Source organism: Leptodactylus fuscus, chromosome 2 (genome assembly GCF_031893055.1).
Source record: "Leptodactylus fuscus isolate aLepFus1 chromosome 2, aLepFus1.hap2, whole genome shotgun sequence".
NCBI classification, from domain to species: domain Eukaryota; kingdom Metazoa; phylum Chordata; class Amphibia; order Anura; family Leptodactylidae; genus Leptodactylus; species Leptodactylus fuscus.
This window is the reverse complement of record NC_134266.1, coordinates 240,991,854-241,011,768: the sequence shown is the minus strand read 5'-3', so window position 1 is coordinate 241,011,768 and position 19,915 is coordinate 240,991,854. Positions and strand designations below refer to the sequence as shown.

Here is a 19,915-nt window from a genome sequence, read left to right as displayed (position 1 = left end):
AAGAAAACGAGACTCATGGTCAGAAATCCCACATTATAATAACTGATAATGCATTTTTAACCTGTAGCAGTTTTGCCACCACTGTTTATAATGCTGTAGACAGGAGCCTGTTTTATAGCTTTATGTCCAGTTATACTATAGTACTATTCTGGATGGAGATTACCGCATACAGCTAACAGCACTGTAAGCCATCATTCACACCATGAAGGTATAGGTTAGAATTACGGATTGATGTCTGTTCGGAGCACAACATGCACATATTGTCTATATTACATACGAAAAAATGCTTTATATTATAAATATATATCCAAATACACACAACCCTGATGGCCTAGATAAAAAAAAAAGTCTTTGTATTGGCATCAGAATTGAAAATATAGTCTAATGGGTAGTTTTCTATTTTGCTGCTGACCCAGTTCTGCCCGATGGTCATGTGATCGATAGAGTACTGCTGATCATGTGACATCATCACAGAAATATCTGTCTGTATAATGAACGCAGGGCTGGTCATGTACACGAATTGTAGGCTTATGTCTTCACTGCAGGTACACAGACGTATAGACTACATTGCTGATGACATCCCATCTAAGGGGCGAGCCAAAGCGGAGATCACATGATCAACAAACAGACGTCCATTGCAATATTAAATGCATAACACTTGTGGTTGTGTCACCATCGGTTTTCTCCTGCAGCTCCTGGAACATGCACAGTGCACAAGTGAAGCTGAGGAGAGTCCACAACACTACATATGTGCAATGAAGAGACGCACTCTCCTCGGCTGGTTTTGAGGTCACTAACCTACTTTGTTTCTTGCCTTTAAGAAACCAAAGACCTCTGAATAAACACATCATGAGAAGAACTCCATGCAGATGCTGGTCATTTCTAAACCCTGGAGAGCAGTGCTGCAAGTCCGCAGAGCCCCCATATACTAACCCCTGAGCCACCATATACTGACCCCTGAGCCACCATATACTAACCCCGAGTCTCTATATACTGACCCCGTGAGCCACCATATACTGTCCCCCTGAGCCACCATATATTGACCCCTGAGCCACCATATACTAACCCCGAGTCTCTATATACTGACCCCGTGAGCCACCATATACTGACCCCCTGAGCCACAATACACAGTGCCTTGCAAAAGTATCCCTACTCCTTGAACTTTTCATATTTTGTCACTTTACAACCACATATTTAATTTTTTTTTTATTGAGATGTTAAGGACTAGTTTTTGAGTCCATGTGGTCTTCTACAACTCACCTTTGTTCAAGAGAACTCACATCCTCCCCTCAGCCCTCAGGGGGGAGGGTGACCTCTCTCCAGTTTCTTATCCAATAGACTATTGTTACAACTTCTCCACTAATCATGTTATGTTAATTATGCAAATCCAACCTGTTTTGTCTCTGCAATGTGCTATATACTGCTGTATTGTTACCATTAAATCAGAACACAATTTACACACACAAGCTGTTTGTGGAGTGAGTTTCTCTGAGCCTGGCTTATGAAAAGGAAAAGACAACTTTATTAATTTGGACTTCAATAAGGTGATACTTAGAGCAGATTGCGCTCACATTAGCATTCTTTTTCCGCTAGCAGTTTTTTTTCCCGCTAGCGTAAAAAAGAAGCGACACGACCTTTCTTCACGCGGATTCCACCTGCAAAAACCAATGGGTGTCAAAGGGAGGCAGAAATACCACTAGCAGATTTGGATGCGTTTTCTTTGGCAAAAAAACACTTCAAAAACCGCTAGCGATTTTTCAAGGTCCATATACTGAGCTGGAGGGAAAAAAACCCCCAAAAAACTAAAAACGCCTCAAAAAAACGCTCCAAATACCACCTCATTTAAAAAAAAAACGCTTCAAAAACCCATTTCCTAATTCCTGAAGCGGATTTTTTCCTGACCAAATTCCTCGACACCTAACTAAGGGCTAGTTGACACGTGGGGCGCCCGCGTGGGTTTTGACACAGAGAGAGCCGCGGCGAGCCACGACTCTCTCTGGTCAAAACCCGCCTGACACGACCATCGCGGTCCCGGATTTCCCCTCCTATGTCGGCTCAAATGAATGAGCAGGCACAGGAGGGTGCTGCCGCTAGGCGGAAGCCGCGGTCCAGCGCGCCGCGGCTTCCGCCTGAAGAAAGGACATGTCGCTTCTTTTCTCTGCTAGCAGCAGCCCGCCGCTAGTGGAAAAAAGAAGCCCGGTGGTCTGCATAGACCACCATTGTAAAGGTATTTTGAAGCGAAATCCGCTATCAAAATCCGCCCCTTTGTTCACGTGTGAACGAGCCCTTACAGTGTGAACTAGCCCTAAGTGATGACCAACACAAAGTAGCCGATAATTGTGAAGTGGAAGGAAAATGATACAAGTTTTTTTCTAAATTTGAATCAAATAAAAAAAAAAAAAAATCTGAAAAGTTTGTGGTTGTAAGGCGACAAAATGTGAAAAAGTTCAAGGGGTAGGAATACTTTTGCAAGCCACTGTACTAACCCCTGAGCTGTTGCTGCTGTTTCACAGACCCTGGAGATAGATTAGGGATACTCACCATTGTGGCCACCACCGCTCTGTACAAACCACAGCTGCAAATCACAGTATATGTGTCATTCTGTTCACCGTCATCTGTAGTGCTTCATGTGCTGAAAGGACAAAACCAGAGGTTAGACAGGAGTAGACATTTTTTACTACAGTTACTTGCTCAATGAAAATTCTTATTCTCCATGTTATGTAAATTAACTCGGATCCAGAAAGAAGAAAACGGTCTCTCAATTGTTTTTATATACTTTTCATACAATTTTCCAATAAACTTTCTAGATCAATTCCTTGCGGTTTTCTAGATCTCTACTTGATATAATTCTTGTTTACTACCAGCGGATAAAAATCAGTCCACGGTCATGTGATATACAGTCCATGGTCATGTGATATACAGTCCACGGTCATGTGATATACAGTCCACGGTCATGTGATATACAGTCCACGGTCATGTGATATACAGTCCACGGTCATGTGATATACAGTCCACGGTCATGTGATATACAGTCCACGGTCATGTGATATACAGTCCACGGTCATGTGATATACAGTTCACATAATTTATAGGGAACTTGTACCCCTATGCTAGCGTACTGTTGAGAGGAGAATAGAAGGTGCACAGGTGCTGTGTGCCAGAGGAGGTCGCACCCCATCACTGCTTTGTAAGAATAACACCGTAACTGTACATTTCAGAGCATGGCGAGGTTGTTTGGGGGAATCTTCGGCCCCGTATCCAGTAGTTGAGAACTTCTGCTTTAGGGAACAGGGTGAAAAAAAGCAGGAAATTTACTTTTTTTTTTCCTTTTTAAGTTAGTGACATGGAAAATTAAAAATAAAATAATCAAAAATTCTTTAAAATATAAGTTTCTCATAAAAACTTGGTTAAAAAAAAACAAAAAAAAAACCCACCCTATTGGTAACCATTTAAAGGGCCACTAAACCTGAAATACAAGCTAGGCCTAAAAATTACCCACAACACCAAACATAATGGACTAGATTTACTGTCACATGATGTTCTTTATATGACAGTGGGGGGTGGGAGGAGGGTGTTGGGCTTTTGCTACATGCAGTTTTGTGTACAACGTGTGGTCACTACATGTCAATTGCAGATTCTGGTTAGACCATTAGACGTGAACCCTGCGGTGGAGAGAAAGCTGCAGTTCAGTCGCCCCAGACCCTACTGGATTTGTGGTCAGTTTTGCCACATTGTTTTTTAGGACTAAAATATAAGTGCCGCTTCTACCTCTCAGCGTGCCTCAACGTCACATTTATTGGTCACTTGGCCGGTTTTTGCTCCTCAGTCTGATTCGAGTCAATGGCTGAGCCGCCATACTGAGCACAGCCGCTATACAATGTACAGAAGAGGCTTTAGCACTCGTGCGAATTCTGCAAACTCTTCAAGCAGCTGATCAGCAGGGGTGCCAGGTATTGATGACCTATCCTAAGAATAGGACATTAGTATCCATGTACAAGTATCCAAGAACTTGGAAACCCTTTTACTACTACTAGGGTTGGGCCTCCCATGTGATTGCAGAGTATACATCAGCTATGGCAACTGAAGATATCCCAGCACTAAGTATACATTAATACTCAGCTTTCCTACAATACCAGAAAACTCCTTTTACCTTCACATACCCTGGAAAGCTACAATCTGTACTGCCCTGCTGATAGTAACAGTACTACACCCTTCAGTACAGACTCATATAGTAACAACTAGGCACCTGGGAAAGTTGGGTTAAATGGGTTGTCTGGGCTTAAGGACTATCGTTATGATAGGCCATAAATGCCTAATCGGTGGGCCCCCTCCCAACCCCCATCACATAAAGGTATGGCTGCATATTAGAGGTCTGACTATAAGTTAAGGCAAAAGTAAAAGTAACCCAATGACCACATACAGAAACCTGTAGTTTTTCTGTTCCAGCTGCTACCAGGTGTCTGCAAGGAATTACATGCAGACTAAGCCCCGCCCCTCCAGTTAGCTCTATAGATGCTGCCTTGTGTTTTGAAAGTGCATTGAAATGGAGATAGTAAGCCCCACCCCCACATACACTCACACCCTGCCCTTCCTAAAGTTCCTGTTTCAGCTTATGGACATTTATGTTACAACTCCATGCCCAAAATGGTGCTGACCATAGAAGGTAATGTCTGTACATTGCCTGTAAGATATCTGACATTTGCAGTGTGCAAATAATCCTGCAGACATGATGATCCTGAGTATGAAGGGGCCGCAGCTATATTACAGCTCGGATATCATAAGCTTACAAGATAAGTGCATTAGTAGTCTCACAATGGATGACATCAAATCAAATCGGCTTTATTGGCACGTCCGAATAAATATTTGGCATTGCCAAAGCTGGTAAAGTGGGGGCGAGTTGGAGTCGAGGGGGAAAGTATGGGGTGGGGTGGCTGATTTGTGGTGTAACAGTCCGTGGAGTCTCATCTTCCTCTTAGTTGGTGACAGCTGTATGGGTGTATGGGGGGGGGGGGGGGGGTGCTTTGGGGCATAACAGTCCGTGGAGTCTCAATTTAACACTCACCAGTACAAGTATCATCTGTAATATCGCCTGATGTATATACAGATGGAGCAGTAGCACCTGTACGTCTCCAGCGTGATATCTTATCACAGAAGACAACAAAAAACAATGAAAAGTCATTGAAAAAAAAAAAAAAAAATGACTTGTCTTCTGTGATAAGATATCATGCTGAGGAGTTTAACCAGTTGCAGAAGTTCAGGATAACTGACACCAATTGGACGCTCAGAGCAATAGTAAACATACCGGCATTGTCACAACCAACACTGGGTAATGGGATTTCCCACTGTATGATGCCCACTGTAGGGGGATATCTGGGACTATGGTATTCAACTCTCCTTGCTCTTCATCACGTTCATTGGTTAAGTGGCCATGCTGCAGCTCAGTCCTGTTCAATGGACTGAGCTGCTATACCAAGTGCAGCCACTCTACAATGTACGGCGCTGTACTTGGTAAGAAGAAAGTAAGAGACTGTAGCAGTCAATATCATAGTCCCGGATAACCCCTTCAAGTATAGGCGGGGGATAAGTGTCTGATTGCTGTGGGTTCGACTGTTGAGAAACTAATGGTCATGAAAATATGGGGGGAGAGACTGCAACTGTCCGTAAGTGCTCCATGTAGATAGAGCGGGGGTACACGCTGACATGAGGCGGCCATCACTATACCAGGTGTTCCATGGAATAGAGGTCACACATGCACTCTACAACTACACTGACTTGGAGCACTTGTGGGTCTCCGTGATCCCTGGGGGTCCCACCAGTTGGGCCTGTACAGATCAGACACTTATCCCCTATTTATACACGCCATCACACCTTCCTCGGAGTCTGATAACTTCCATACAAGCTTTGTCCTCCAGCTGCCAATATGATTGACATGGTCGGACAAGGAAGCCTGCATGGATTATATGTGACGCCTTCTCCCTGTGCCGTATAAATGTGAGTACTCTCAGCCTATTGTATACAGGGCATCAAGTGGTGAAGGAGATGAGGCCTGGGAGAAATACTAACCAGGTATCTACTGTAATAGCAGAACAGCCCCAGGCCCATATATACCGGTAAATAAGAAGTGTGCATAAGCGCCAAAAACAGACAACAACATGATGTCACTGGTGGTGAAGTCATCACTGAGGACTACGGAAGCAAAAACATCTCCGGGATCTAGAAAACTTCAATGTGTCAGGTAGCCAGGTAGGTTTACCCGTCCTCCTCTCTAATTTATTACACTGCCACCTATACATGTATGTACCGTATTTTTCGGACTATAAGACGCACTTTTTTTCCCCCAAATTTGGGGGGGAAAAGAAGGGTGCGTCTTATAGTCTGAATGTGGCGCCTGGCACCCGCTGTACTAGAGAGGCGGAAGCCGGAAAGGGATAGACGCCGGGGCCTGAGACATCGCTGTGCTCCTCTGCCCTGCATGAAGCCAGCAGCGGGAGGAGTGATGCTATTCCGCTCCTCCATCCCCCCGCCGCTGGCTTCATGCAGGGCAGAGGATCGTAGCGATGTCTCAGGCCCCGGCGTCTATCCCTCCCCGGCATCCGCCTCTCTAGTACAGCGGATGCTGGGTCAGTATCGGTGGCCCCTTCTCCCCCGGGGCCGGTCCCCACCGGCCCCATACCTGTAGAGTTGAAGGCCAGCTCCTGCGCGGCGATATCGCAGGAGCCGACCTGTTCGGGTGACAGCCGGGAGCCTAATGAGGTTCCCCGGTCTGTCACGGCTATATTAGTATTGCGGCTGGGTCTATGACCAGCCGTAATACTAATAGACAGAATGTCCCATAGACGGCAATACAGTTGTATTGCCGTCTATGGGACTTGCAATCAAGTGACCGCAGGTTCAAGCCCCCGGGGGGGAATAAAATAGTAAAAAAAAAAAAAAAAAAAAAGCTTTAAAAATATAAATAAAAGTTCTAAATCACCTCCTGTCCCTAGAAAAAGAATAAAAAAAAAATATATATATATATCATAAACCACTGGGTTTTTTTTCAATACAAGGTGATCTAAGCAATAGATATTCCCCAAAATGGTATAACTAAAAAGTACAGCTGGCCCCGCAAAAAAAACACTCTATGCATCCCCGTACAGCTGCAGGGTCACCTGTCAATGTGGCCTTGCAGCTGTTGCAAAACTACAACTCCCGTATATTAAATATTTTACCATTTTTTGCTTCAAAATTTTTTTTCCCTATTTTCCTCCTCTAAAACCTAGGTGCGTCTTATAGTCCGAAAAATACGGTATATATGTATAGGTGGCAGTGTATATGTATATGCATGTATGCTCGCTTTATCTATATGTGACACCTGCTCTCTGTGCTGTCACATTGAACTTTTTAGTTTTTTTTTTATTAAAAAACATGAAAGTCAAGATTAAAAGCAAGAATTGTCTAAGCTTTATTTAAAAAAAAAAAAAAAAAAAAAGATTTTTTATTTTAGGCATAAATCGTCCAGCCCTACTTACGGCCTAGGTTTACAGAAACCCATCTACAGTGATAATAGGTTTATATGACGCATAGCTTTATACAGTTTGCCTGCTGCAACAAGTTCCCTTGCCAAAATCTCAGACTGACAGCCTCTTCCTGGTCTCATAGCTCCTATACACAGCCTGGTGTGCTGCTGTACAGAGACTCCAGGACCAAATCTATATACACCCTCTTACTGTATACTCTATATACGCCCTCTCTTACCGTATACTCTATATACGCCCTCTCTCTTACTATATATACGTATACTGGATTCTGTCTGTAGTTTGTGAAACTTATGGGATGTAATATGCGGCGGGGCTGGGGGTCATGGGTGCTGTTCTGGGTATAGGTAACCCAAGAGGTTAAACATCCATCAGAAATGTATAGTGTATACTGCAGTTAGGACTGAATAAATAATTTTCAAAGAAAGGTCTGTCAGTGCTATTTATAGGATAGTAAGGGCACCCAAATATCTTTGTTTTGAGTTCATTTCTGGATTTCTTTGGGAGCTTCTGGCATCTTCTGCATTTGTTTATATGGGCATCTTCTATGTTTTCCTACGACTACCATGATGCCTTGGGCTTCACTTAGAGCTGACTCACACCACCTCCCTCTCTCACTCACTCCATCCCCCCCTTGTTTCCCTAGCTAGCCCACCCACTAGTAGTCCTTCCTAACTACCCCCCCCCCCCATCATACTTACCTGTCTTCCAATCTGGACGTCTCCTCTTCTGGGCCAGCACTCCGACTGTACTGCGCAGGTGTTGACAGCCGGCTGACTTAAAGAATAGGATGTACCGGTCCAGAAGAAGTGAAGTACCGCGCACAGAAGGTCCAGACCGGAAGGCAGGTAAGTATGATGGGGCAGTGTGTGTGTTAGTATAGGTGACGTTCCGTTTCTCCCCTTTTGGAAAAGGAACGTCACCAAAAAATGTGATTGAAATATAGTATAAGGTGTGCAAGTCTGAAGTGAAATCTACATAATAAACCAGGCAAAAAAAAAAAATCTACATATAGGACATGTCAATTATACAGCAGATTTCAGTCCAGCCTTTCACATGGCTTAAGAAATCAAACAATGATTGGGAAGAGTCATTCCTGATAACTTGTCTATGTAAAGATGGTGGAGATCATCTGACATCCCAGCGGTTGCAGGAAACCTTTTACGTGCACAATAATCATATGTCTTGGGCACAATGCCAGGTGTGAATTGCTGACATGTATCAGCAGGAAAATACCTGTTCCCCATCATTGCCCCTTTGCTCAGTCAGTGTAAAACACCCTTAGGCTGGGTTCTCATCTGTGTCAGTCTCCGTTGAAGATGCAGTCACAGAAACTGCCAAAAATTGTCAGAGAAAAGAAGTCTTGCATGGAGGACTTTATTCTCCATCATCATCATCATTATCATTATACAACCCCTGCTTGGAACGGGCACAGTAAGGCTACATTCACATTTGCAATGCAGTCTGAGACCCGGTTCAGTTACGTTCAGTATTCCACTTAGGGAGTCTGCTGGGGAACCTAATCAGTATAAAAAAGCAGTTACCTTAGGAAACCTATGGAACCCATAATGGGGTCTGTGTGGTTTCCGCACAGAAAATGCGCAGAGAAAAGCACTGCTTGCAGAGCTTTTCTCTCCACATGAAAAATGCAGAGAGAGAGGAATGGAATGGCCCAAACGCAGAGGTGAACTGGGCCTTAGATCTGTCAAATACATCATTGTCATGTGCATAATGTCTAAAAAAATACAGCTCAGGGCTCCTTCACATCTGCGCCCGGTCTCCGTTCATGCAGGTTTCCGTCTCCTGCACAAAACTGTGCAGGAGACAGAAACCTGCAGAACTCTACCATACCCATTCATTTGAATGGGTTTGAAAGATGTCTGGCAGCGAGCACCGGTGAGCGTTTTATGCTCTCTGTGGCGATACTGTTTTTTTTTTTTTTAAACGGACACAGAGTCGGACATGCAGTACTCTGTGTCCGATTTAAAAAAAAACGGTTTTGCGGTGGAGAGCATAAAATCCAGGCCTCCATTGGTTAATAAATTTGATTTCCTTTGATGATTTTTGTGTGATTTTGTTGTCATCACATTCAACTTTGTACAGAACAAAGTATTCAATGAGAATATTTCATTCATTCAGATCTAGGAGGTGTTATTTGAGTGTTCCCTTTATTTTCTTTAGCAGTGTATATAAGAGATGATCAAAAAGAGAATGGCCCTATAGAAATTCTAACCTGGTATATACTGGAATAGCAGAACAGGCGCAGGCACTTATATACTGGTAAACAAGAAGTCTGCATAAGCGCCAAAAACATAAACAACCACATGATGTCACTGGTGGTGATGTCGTCACTGAGGACTACGGGAGCAAAAACCATCTCACCCTGAATATGCCAGGATATAGAAAACTTCAATGTGCCCTTTATATGCATAAAAAAAAACATGTGGGTTTATCAGCGAAAGTAAAGACACCCGTCCACCTCAACAGCGGTCAGCCCAACGCTGATGGCCTATCCATAGCCGCTGTACTACAGCTCAGCGCCCATTCACTGGAACCACACAGTACGGAGCTGTCTGTGTCTGCCTTTATACAGCTGATCGGTGGGGGTGCCAGCCATCAATCTGATATGGATGATCTATTATAAGGACAATCCATTAATATCTTGGACAGAAAGGTTACACTAGTGGTGGTTTAGAAGCTTGTACCTTACTTCTCCCCAAAGAGTCCATTTAGTGGGTCATTTACAGTACTGGCGACTTCTGAGGGCCAGTTCACACGGCGTTAACACGCTCGCATTCTGGCACGTATACACGTGTCAGAATGGGAGTGCTCAAAACAGATCCCATTCATTTCAATGGGTCATTATGGGCGTATAACGCACGTAATTTTGCAAAAACGATCATACCTAAAATTTTTCATGCCCATGAACATGCGGCCACATGACTCGTGAAACAGCAACAGATACAAGTAACATACAGATGAGGCAGCCATGGTTGATCAATAATCTAGTGATGACAGCCATGTCCACTAAGTCACTGCGGCCGACATGGGAGCTCTGCCCCCTTCTTCATGGCCATTTCTCTACGTATAGGAATGGCGGTGATATCTAACTACACACCAATGCACCGCTCTTTAGAGGACAGAAGATAGAGGACATCATTACTGGAAAACCGCGACATTTCCTCATAAACATGGCGATGTTCCTAGCACTACTGCGGTACTTTTATCACATCTGCATCCTGAACGTCAGAGTTTAACAAATTACTGCAGACTTTAGTAGCCATTTTGATGACTTTAGTAGCCCTGAGTCCAAAAAGTTGTGTATACGCCGTAAATTTCTATTCGCCACCTACCATAGCTCTCGTCATTATCGGATCGGTCCTAACAAATGCAAATTTGAGGCGATCTTATTTACAAGCCAATGTGATCGTGGAAGCGTCATACTCTATAAAGATTGATAATCACGTGGCGCAATTTCACCAAATATCACAATAGTAATACCCCACCAATGTGCAGGGGAGGGGGCAAGGGTGACGCGCCAGGCCTCTTGTTTACCACCCTATGCTGGATAATACAGGGTTAATCAGCTGTTTTACCAGGCTAGGGGTATATGAATGAAGTCTCCATTGCTACTAAAGGGAACACATAACACATCGCACTGACCGATCCATAACTGTGCTGCCCCCTAATGATCTGTCTGCTAGAAAAGCGGTACCGACCCGATTGAGGACTGCAAAGTCCCGCTTACCTTCCCACAGGGGGCAGCCCACCCGATTTCCTGCTCCGAGATGTTCCCGATGGTAGCTGCTAAATCCTAGTGGGCTAAAGGACTTCCGGTGAGGATTTAGACTCTACCATGTTCCGATCTGCTCGGCTGAGGGCGGAACAGCAGACAATACACAGACTACATCTCCCTGAAGGCCTTGCGGCCAACTATTCAAATGCCGATAACTTTATTTACAACGCGGTACACAGAGACAACACAGAGCTCAAAAGCAGAGCAGCAGGGTGACGAAAAAAGGCGGGCACTGAGATCCTGACAGGAATCTTCTGAGTACAGGGCTGTGTGGAGCTGAACAGCTGCTCTGCTATAATCCTCACACATACACATGACTGGCCAGTGCTTATTTTTTGCCAGTTTTTCAACGGTTTTTTTTTTTTTTAAATAAGTTTTTAACCCTTTCACGCTGGTGCCATTCTTCGATTTTAGTTTTTGAGTCCTCCGCCCTTCCAGACCCCATAATTTTGTTATGTTTCTGTTCACAGAGCCATATGAAAGCTTAGGGGTTGTTCACACTACCGTATGTGACCGCCAACAGTGTCTATTGCTCGTTACAAAATTCTAGGAATTGACACAAGCAGAACCGTCACAAATCCGTTAAAATTTCCATAGATTTTATCCGTGTGCATTAGTAAAGGTTAATGTCCATTGACACCCAATCCGTAACATGTCCATTTTTTTTCCCCAGACAAAAAATCCTATATGCAGGACTTTTGTGTCCATTAAAAAAAAACAAAACAAAAAAAAACGGTTTCATAACAGAAGTGGTGTCTATTATTTTTTAACATTAAGGTGTATGGGTTACGGACAGTAACAGACGGGCGCCCGTTATCCTGTCCATTATTACGGTCTGTTTTTTTTCGGTACTATTCCGTTATCGGGCCAGCAGCAGCGCATTTCAGCACCAGCTTTCGGGACAGCAGTTCAGTTCAGCAGCGGGAATTACAATGACATCCGAGGACTGCTGGCCCGATGCTTGTGCCCAGTAGCCAGTACATCAATGACCCCCCCTCCATCTCCTCCTCCTTCCAGTGCTGCCCCCCAGCTCTCCTTACATCTACCCCGTACCCTCTCCCCGCCACATGACTAAGCCGATGCTGGCCCGATGATAGAGGCCGTGCTTGTGTGTAGTAGGCAGTACATCGATCGATGCCCTCATCCTCCTCTTCCTTCCAGTGCTGCCCCCCAGCTCTTCTTACATCTGCCCCGTACCCTCTCCCTGTAATAGGCCTCACCGTAAATCTTGAGCAATGAATGCTACTAGATAGCCGCCGGACGCTGCAGAAAGTTTGTCCCTCCGGCTCGCTGTAGCTCACCGTTCCTATAGTCGGCGTGTTTCTTGTCAGGGCCTGGATTGAGCCCCGGTGTCTTTCCTTTCGGTCTCGGTACTAGCGCTGAGGTGAGGCCTAGTCGTGTGGCGGGGAGAGGGTACGGGGAAGATGTAAGGAGAGCTGGGGGGCAGCACTGGCAGGAGGAGAAGGATGGGGGAGGGGGGTCATCGATGTACTGGTTACTGGGCACAAGCATCGGGCCAGCAGTCCTCGGATGTCATTGTAATTCCCGCTGCTGAACTGCTGTCCCGAAAGCTGCTGCTGAACTGCGCTGCTGCTGGCCCGATAACGGAATAGTACCTTTTTTTCTTCCGAGCATGCTCAGAAAACAGAGACAGAAAAGAAAAACACAAAAAACGGACAGTATGAAACCATTTTTTTTAAACAGACATAAACGTCCTGTATGTCGGAATCTTTGTCCACGAAAAAAATGGACATGTGACGGATTGGGTATGTAATGGACACTAACGGACACAAGATTAAATCCCGCTGAAATGATTGGAAATTTTAACGGATTTGTGACGGTTCAGTTTGTGTCCATTGCGAAAATCTTGTAACGGACTTTTGCAACAGACACTACTGACAGTCACCAGCAGTAGTGTAAACGTCCCCTTAGTGTCCATTAATATCTGTTATGATAGGTGTCTGTTTTAACAAAAAAAATATATATCTATAAGAAACAAAACAGAGACTTCCTAGTGGGAAGGCTAACCGCCCAATCCCCAAATAGGCAAGAATCCTACTAATATTATTATCCTTATCCTTCCTTACTAATATTATAAATGTGAAGGTTTGGATGTTTGTTCCTCAGTCATGCTAAAACGGCTGAATCGATTTGAATGAAATTTGCCACATAGATAGTTTATAGCCTCGATTAAAGAGGACTTTTCATCAGATTGGACACAGGCAGTTCTATATACTGCTGGAAAGCCGACTGCGCTGAATTTAGCACACTATCAGCTTTCCCGATCTGTGCCCCGGGTAAAGCGCTATCGGTCCTGGTAAGCACAGATAACACAGAAGCTGCCAGATGTAGCAGAGCTGGATATGCTGTTTTATTCAACTGCTAATGGTGCCAGAAGAATATGCTAATAGTAGCTTGCTGATAAGTTCTGGTTTGATATCTCAGCAAGCTGCTGAGATGCCGGAACAATCACAGGCACATTGCAAGGAACAAGTTGAGCGGCAGGCCAGCATGAGAGCTGCCGAAACACAGGAGCAGGCGAATCATCGACGCCAAGAACACGCTCACTATATAACGTTCCAGCGAGCTGCTGAGATGCCGGAACAATCACAGGCACGGTGCGAGGAACAAGTTGAGCAGCAGGCCAGCTTGAGAGCTGCCGAAATGCTGGAGCAGGCGGATCATCGACGCCAACAAATGGCTCATTATATAGCGTCCCAGCGAGCTGCTGAGACTATGGAGGAAGCAGAAGCTCGGAGACGGGCTGTTGTTGAAAGGGTGCTACAGCGGCGGTGCATGGCCAGAGATTACGATTCAACTTATGCCTGGCCAAAAAGCCACTGACCGCCACAACCTCATTGCTAGTATTTTAGGCGATGGATTGGAAGGTGAGCCGTCTTGACCGTGGCAATTCTCCCCAAGAGAAAGATGAGCAAGGGCTGCCATCTGTCCAAGAATATTAAGAAAATTCCAAAACTTTGCTATATTTTTTTTTCTTGGAATCGTCATATTTTGACACCTGTAGCTTCTTTATGTTTCTGTGTACGGAGATGCAATTGTGGGGCCAGATGTACTTTTTAGAGGAGTGCCTGATGTTTTGATCGCTTTTTATTAAAATTTTTATGGGAGGTGAAATGGAAAAAAAACGCTTTTGGTTATTTTTATAGCTTTCGTGCTTTGGCGTTCGCAATATGGGAAAAGTATTTTTATGGCATTGGGCATTTTCGGATGCAGAAATGTATAATATTTATTTATTTTTATTTATTTACTTCATATCTAGGGTGGGGGGGGGTGATTTGAATGTTTAGGTTTTTATTGATTTTTTTTATTTCATTTTTTATTTTATTGCGGTTTGGGCAAACACAGCCCTTTTTGAAGTGGATACTGTAAACTCTCTTAGGGCCTTGGTCTCCGATGAATTAAGGGCAAATGTGTTTTTCAGTCATATCATGTCTTGCATACACAGCAGTCCCAAGCTCAGGCACTGGACCTTATCAGAACGGATGTATCCCACCTCACCATTAGGGCTGAAGCCACTGACCAGTCACTGTCCACTCTGGCTCAAAGACTTTCTGCTGTTGAAGAAAGCCAATCTCGCTCAGTGGCCCATCGCTCTTCAACTCGATGACCAAGAAAATCGAGGCTGGAGGAATAATATCTGCCTACGGGGTGTCCCGGAGAAGGGCCAACAAGATGATCTCCCCACTAGAGTTAATGCCATATTCAACATTGCAACGCAGCGCCCCCTGGATGCCACCTATATGTTTGATAGACTGCATAGAGTACAGCGCTCTGGCCTGGTAGACCCAGCCAACCCCAGAGATGTCCTGTGTAGACTACACTACTACTCTGAGAAGGAGCATATCCTGAGATGCTCCTGGTCAATGGGCCCCCTGCCATTAGAAGACACCACCATGTCTTGCGTACACTACAGTCTCCTCTGTCTGGGCCTGTGGTCTCTGAATGACTTGAAGTGAGATGATGATCTAAGTCCAGTTTCGTAGAATTGGGGAGGTCCAGGTGTTGCAGCAATAAAATATCTTAAAAATCTGTGTTTTTCACAGTACTGCATATCTTAAAAGTCATGGCATTGAATATAGTCATTGTACAGTATGTCCAAAACTAATAAAAATTATTTGGTTTGTAAAGTTCAGGTTGTCTACAACAAGGATTGCATGTGATATTCCAGCAAAAAATTGATTTGAATGTTTACTTTGGACACACTTGAACACATTTTTGAATGCATCCTCCTTCCGGGCTCCAGATCTGTGTATCGGACACGGCCTTTGATCATCAGTTAGCAAATACATGTTGTAGCCAGATATTATGACAAGTAAAACATACAGCAGTTACACATATAAACAGAGTAATGAACTAGTATGTACACTGACCATCTACCAGACAGGAAGTTAGGAAACATCTATCTCACTGTGTATTTTCACCTTTGTTAAAATCTGGTATTTGTCACTATAATTTTTTGAAATAATATTTAAAGGGGTTGTCCCATCTCAAGGATCCCATCTATATTTCTAGCTTATGTGGATTTAAGACTTTCCCTAAATACATTGCTTCAGCAGAACTGCTTTGTTTGGCTCCTGAGATTATTCACTTCATTGTTTACACTGCTTCTCCATAACCATGGACCTGGGGATGATCTTATCGCTCCGCCCAGGACAAGTGACGTAGCTCACTGCTCTTAGGAGGCAGCTTGTATTTCTTCCATTTTTTCTTAAAGGGGTATTCCCACCTCACATACTCAGCAGTCTTCACTCTTGTAAAATCTTCTTTCTTCCTGGTTGCTTGCATCATTTGGTGGGCGGGGTTTCACAGGCAACCTGCCGTTTAGCTCCGCCCCCAAATTCGCTTGTAGCTCCGCCCACGCACATTGGACTATGAAGTACAGGCAGCAGCAACTCCATTCTGTGTTACATACAGAGACTGCCTGTCTCTGCCATAATGAACACAACTGAATTAGCTAGCCTGATAACTGGGAGAACAGAAGAAATGAAAGCAGCTCCTCTCCTCTATCTGAGTGCAGGACCTAGGTCACATGGTGCAGACACAGGAATAGCTAGATACACAGGCTCGCTCCCTGCACTTAGCCCCTCCTCCCTCCCCCCTGAGAGCAGCAGATACATCATTTGACTCAGGAGCAGCTAGGTCAGGGCTGTGGCCACAAAAAATTGAATAAAGTAATATAGTGGACAAACAAAGCAGTTTTGCTGAAGCAGAGTATTTAGGAAAAGTCTTACATCCACATTAACCAGCAGTATAGATAGGATCCTTGTGATGGGACAACCCCTTTAAAATGTAGATTGTGAGCCCCATATAGGGTTTACAATGTACTTTTTTTATCCTATCGGTATGTCTTTGTAGAATGGGAGGAAATCCACGCAAACACAGGGAGCACATACAAACTCCTTGCAGATGTTGTTCCTGGTGGGATTTGAACCAGGACTCCAGTGCTGCAAGGCTGCAGTTCTAACCACAGAGCCACTGTGTTGCCCCTCGGCACCTTGTATTTCTGAGCTATTTATCTCCCTCTTCCAGTTATCAGCTCTGCTAATTGAACTTTGCTGATAAGGGCTGAGACAGGGAGTCTGTTACCTCTGTATGTAAACACAGACCTAAAACTGAGCTTATTTCAAGCTGACTCTTGGTCCTGTAGCATGTAAATTTGGGATTCTCATCACCTATCAAATCCAGCTCTGCTACATCAGCTTCATATTGGGCATCTTCCAGTGATACTGTGATAATTTATTTACAACCATCCCTCATTACTGACTGTAAACATGTACTGCTATGAAGAGATCTAAGCAGAGCAAGTGAAACCCTGCCCACCAATTTACTGAGAAAACCAGGAAGTGAACAGAGCACACAACCTTCTTGGTGGTGAACAGGCGAGTTGGGAAAACCCCTTTAAATGGTATCTTTCACCATCTCCACCAATTACTACTCCTTGTGTAATTGAATAAGAGCAGCTCCACTGATTCCAGCACAATTGGATTTTTTTCTCTAACTCCCACCATTCCTGAGTAATATGTTCCATCCCAGCCTCACCAACTGACATTAGGAAACCTACTTACCATGTGGGTTGCTGAAACTAACAGAAATGATTGCTGCGGAATGATAGGGGCTAAAGAAAACTAAAGATAAATTCAAACTGATCCAGAATAAATGGAGCTGCACTCATTTAACCCCTTAAGGACACAGCCCAAATGTATGTTACGGACCAGGCCTATTTTTTCAAAATTGACATGTGTCACTTTAAATGGCAATAATTTTGAGACGCTTTAATTTACACAAGTGATTTTGGGATTATTTTCTCGTAACACATTATACTTCATGTTAGTGGTAAACACTAATCAATATTTTTGTATTTACTTATTAAAAAAATAGGAAATTTGGAAAAAATTGCAATTTTCAAAATGTGAAATTCTCTGTTTTTCAGGCAGATAGTTTTACCACCCAAATACAGGAATAAATATTATCTCCCATATCTCTGCTTTATATCGGCATCATCTTTTGATTGTATTTTAATTTTATTTTGGACGTTATAAGGCTTACAAGTGTAACAGCGATTTTCCAGATTTACAAGAAATGTAACTATGTTTGTTTTTTTTTGTTTTACACTTTATTTTATTTTTTTTTTTTTGAACTTTTTTACATTGTTTTATTTGTGCTGCAAGCACACTAGAACCAGTGATCAGAGAGGATCGCTGGTTCTATACTAACTACAGACTGCAATACACGTGTATTGCAGTCTATAGAGGAAGCTAGCTATGCAGATGCATAGACTAGCTTCCCCTCGTCCTGGCATCCAAGGGGTTAACCCTCCCCCCATCGGAGCTCGCTCCGATGGGGGGAGGGATTAAGGAGCAGCGTGTAGCTGTAAATTACAGCTTACACAGACTCCTGCTGCCGGCAACATGATTTATAGCCCGGCCAAACCCCTAGGGTGCCATGATCACTATGGATCATGGCACCTTAAGGGTTAAACAGGGGGGTCGGTGCAATCACCGTCCCTGCTGCTACAGGGGAAGCCTGGCTGTCAGATACAGCCGGCCTCCCATGGAGATCGCACGGGCTCTGCTTCTGAACCCGTGCGATCTCTATCACGTACAGGTACGTGGGAATGCGGGAACTAACCACATTCCCTGACGTACAGGTACGTGATTTAGCGTTAAGGGGTTAATGATGCAAAAAGAATGTGAAGGTGGTGAAAGGTTCTCTTTAAAATTACTTAAAGGGAACATTTCATTACTTCCACTATTTACAGTCCTTTGCAACCTTTAACCACTTCCTGACAACCACCATAATAGTATGGGGGATTTCGGGTATTATACAGCAGACACCCAGCGCTTATGCCCACAATCAGTGCCCGCACAGCTGCCAGTTCCCTACTATGTGAAACAGCGTAGACCCAACAGCTATAGCGGCCGCTCTACTTCAAAGCAGCCATCATACTTAGTCACATGGAACATTCCATTTTATGTTTGGTAACAGGGCAGCTGTTCTGAAGATCATCTGTTCAAGTTCCCTCTTTGGGAGAGGGAGCTAAAAAAACAAGGTTTTAAAGTTAGAATTTTTTTATTTATTTAAAAACCTACAAATTTAAATCACTCCCTTTCCCTTGTTCACATATAAATGTAAGCATAAACACACTAGACAATGTCCACAAATGCCTGAAAAATGTACCGTATTTTTCGGACTATAAGACGCACTTTTTTTCCCCAAAATTTTGGGGGAAAAGAAGGGTGCATCTTATAGTCTGAAGGTGGCGCCTGACATCCGCTGTAATAGAGAGGTGGAAGCCGGCAAGTGATAGACGCCATTACAGGTGCCGGGGCCTGAGACATCGCTGCGCTTCTCTCCCTGCATGAAGCCAGCAGCGGGAGGAGTGATGCTATTCCGCTCCTCCGTCCCCCCGCCACTGGCTTCATGCAGGGCAGGGCAGCGATGTCTCAGGCCCCGGCGTCTATCCCTCCCCGTCATCCGCCTCTCTAGTACAGCGGATGCCGGGTCAGTATCCGTGGCCCCTTCTCCCCCGGGGCCGGTCCCCACCGGCCCCGTACCTGTAAAGTTGCAGGCCGGCTCCTGCGCGGCGATATCGCAGGAGCCGACCTGTTCGGGTGACAGCCGGGAGCCTAATGAGGCTCCCGGGCCTGTCACTGCTATATTAGTATTGCGGCTGGTCTCTATGACCAGCCGTAATACTAATAGACAGAATGTCCCATAGACGGCAATACAGTTGTATTGCCGTCTATGGGACTTGCGATCAAGCGACCGCAGGCTCAAGCCCCTGGGGGGGAATAAAATAGTAAAAAAAAAAAAAAAACTTTAAAAATATGAAATAAATAAAAGTTCTAAATCACCTCCTGTTTTTTTTTCCATACAAGGTGATCTAAGCAATAGATATCCCCCAAAATGGTATAACTAAAAATTACAGCTGGCCCCGCAAAAAAAACACTCTATGCGTCCCCGTACAGCTGCAGGGTCACCTGTCAATGTGGCCTTGCAGCTGTTGCAAAACTACAACTCCCATATATTAAATATTTTACCAGTTTTTGCTTCAAAATTTTTTTTCCCCTATTTTCCTCCT

The 19,915-nt window shown here is 44.3% G+C and overlaps 2 protein-coding genes across 3 annotated transcripts in view; one reads left to right on the top strand and one right to left on the bottom strand.

The window, feature by feature from the left end:
* The window catches only part of SUPT20H (SPT20 homolog, SAGA complex component), a 59,481-nt gene extending 48,033 nt beyond the window's left edge, over positions 1 to 11,448 (bottom strand). Inside the window, exons 1-2 of one of the 2 annotated variants that reach the window (XM_075265928.1) lie at positions 11,266 to 11,448; positions 2,542 to 2,632 (exon numbers count right to left, since the gene is read on the bottom strand). In XM_075265928.1, the coding sequence (XP_075122029.1) occupies positions 2,542 to 2,544 (3 nt within the window). In that variant the 5' untranslated portion in view covers positions 2,545 to 2,632; positions 11,266 to 11,448. The remainder of the gene's footprint in view (positions 1 to 2,541; positions 2,633 to 11,265) is intronic. The other variant, XM_075265929.1, reaches the window with a different exon arrangement.
* Positions 1 to 19,915, top strand: part of RFXAP (regulatory factor X associated protein) — a 299,237-nt gene that overhangs the window by 152,591 nt on the left and 126,731 nt on the right. The window lies entirely within an intron of this gene.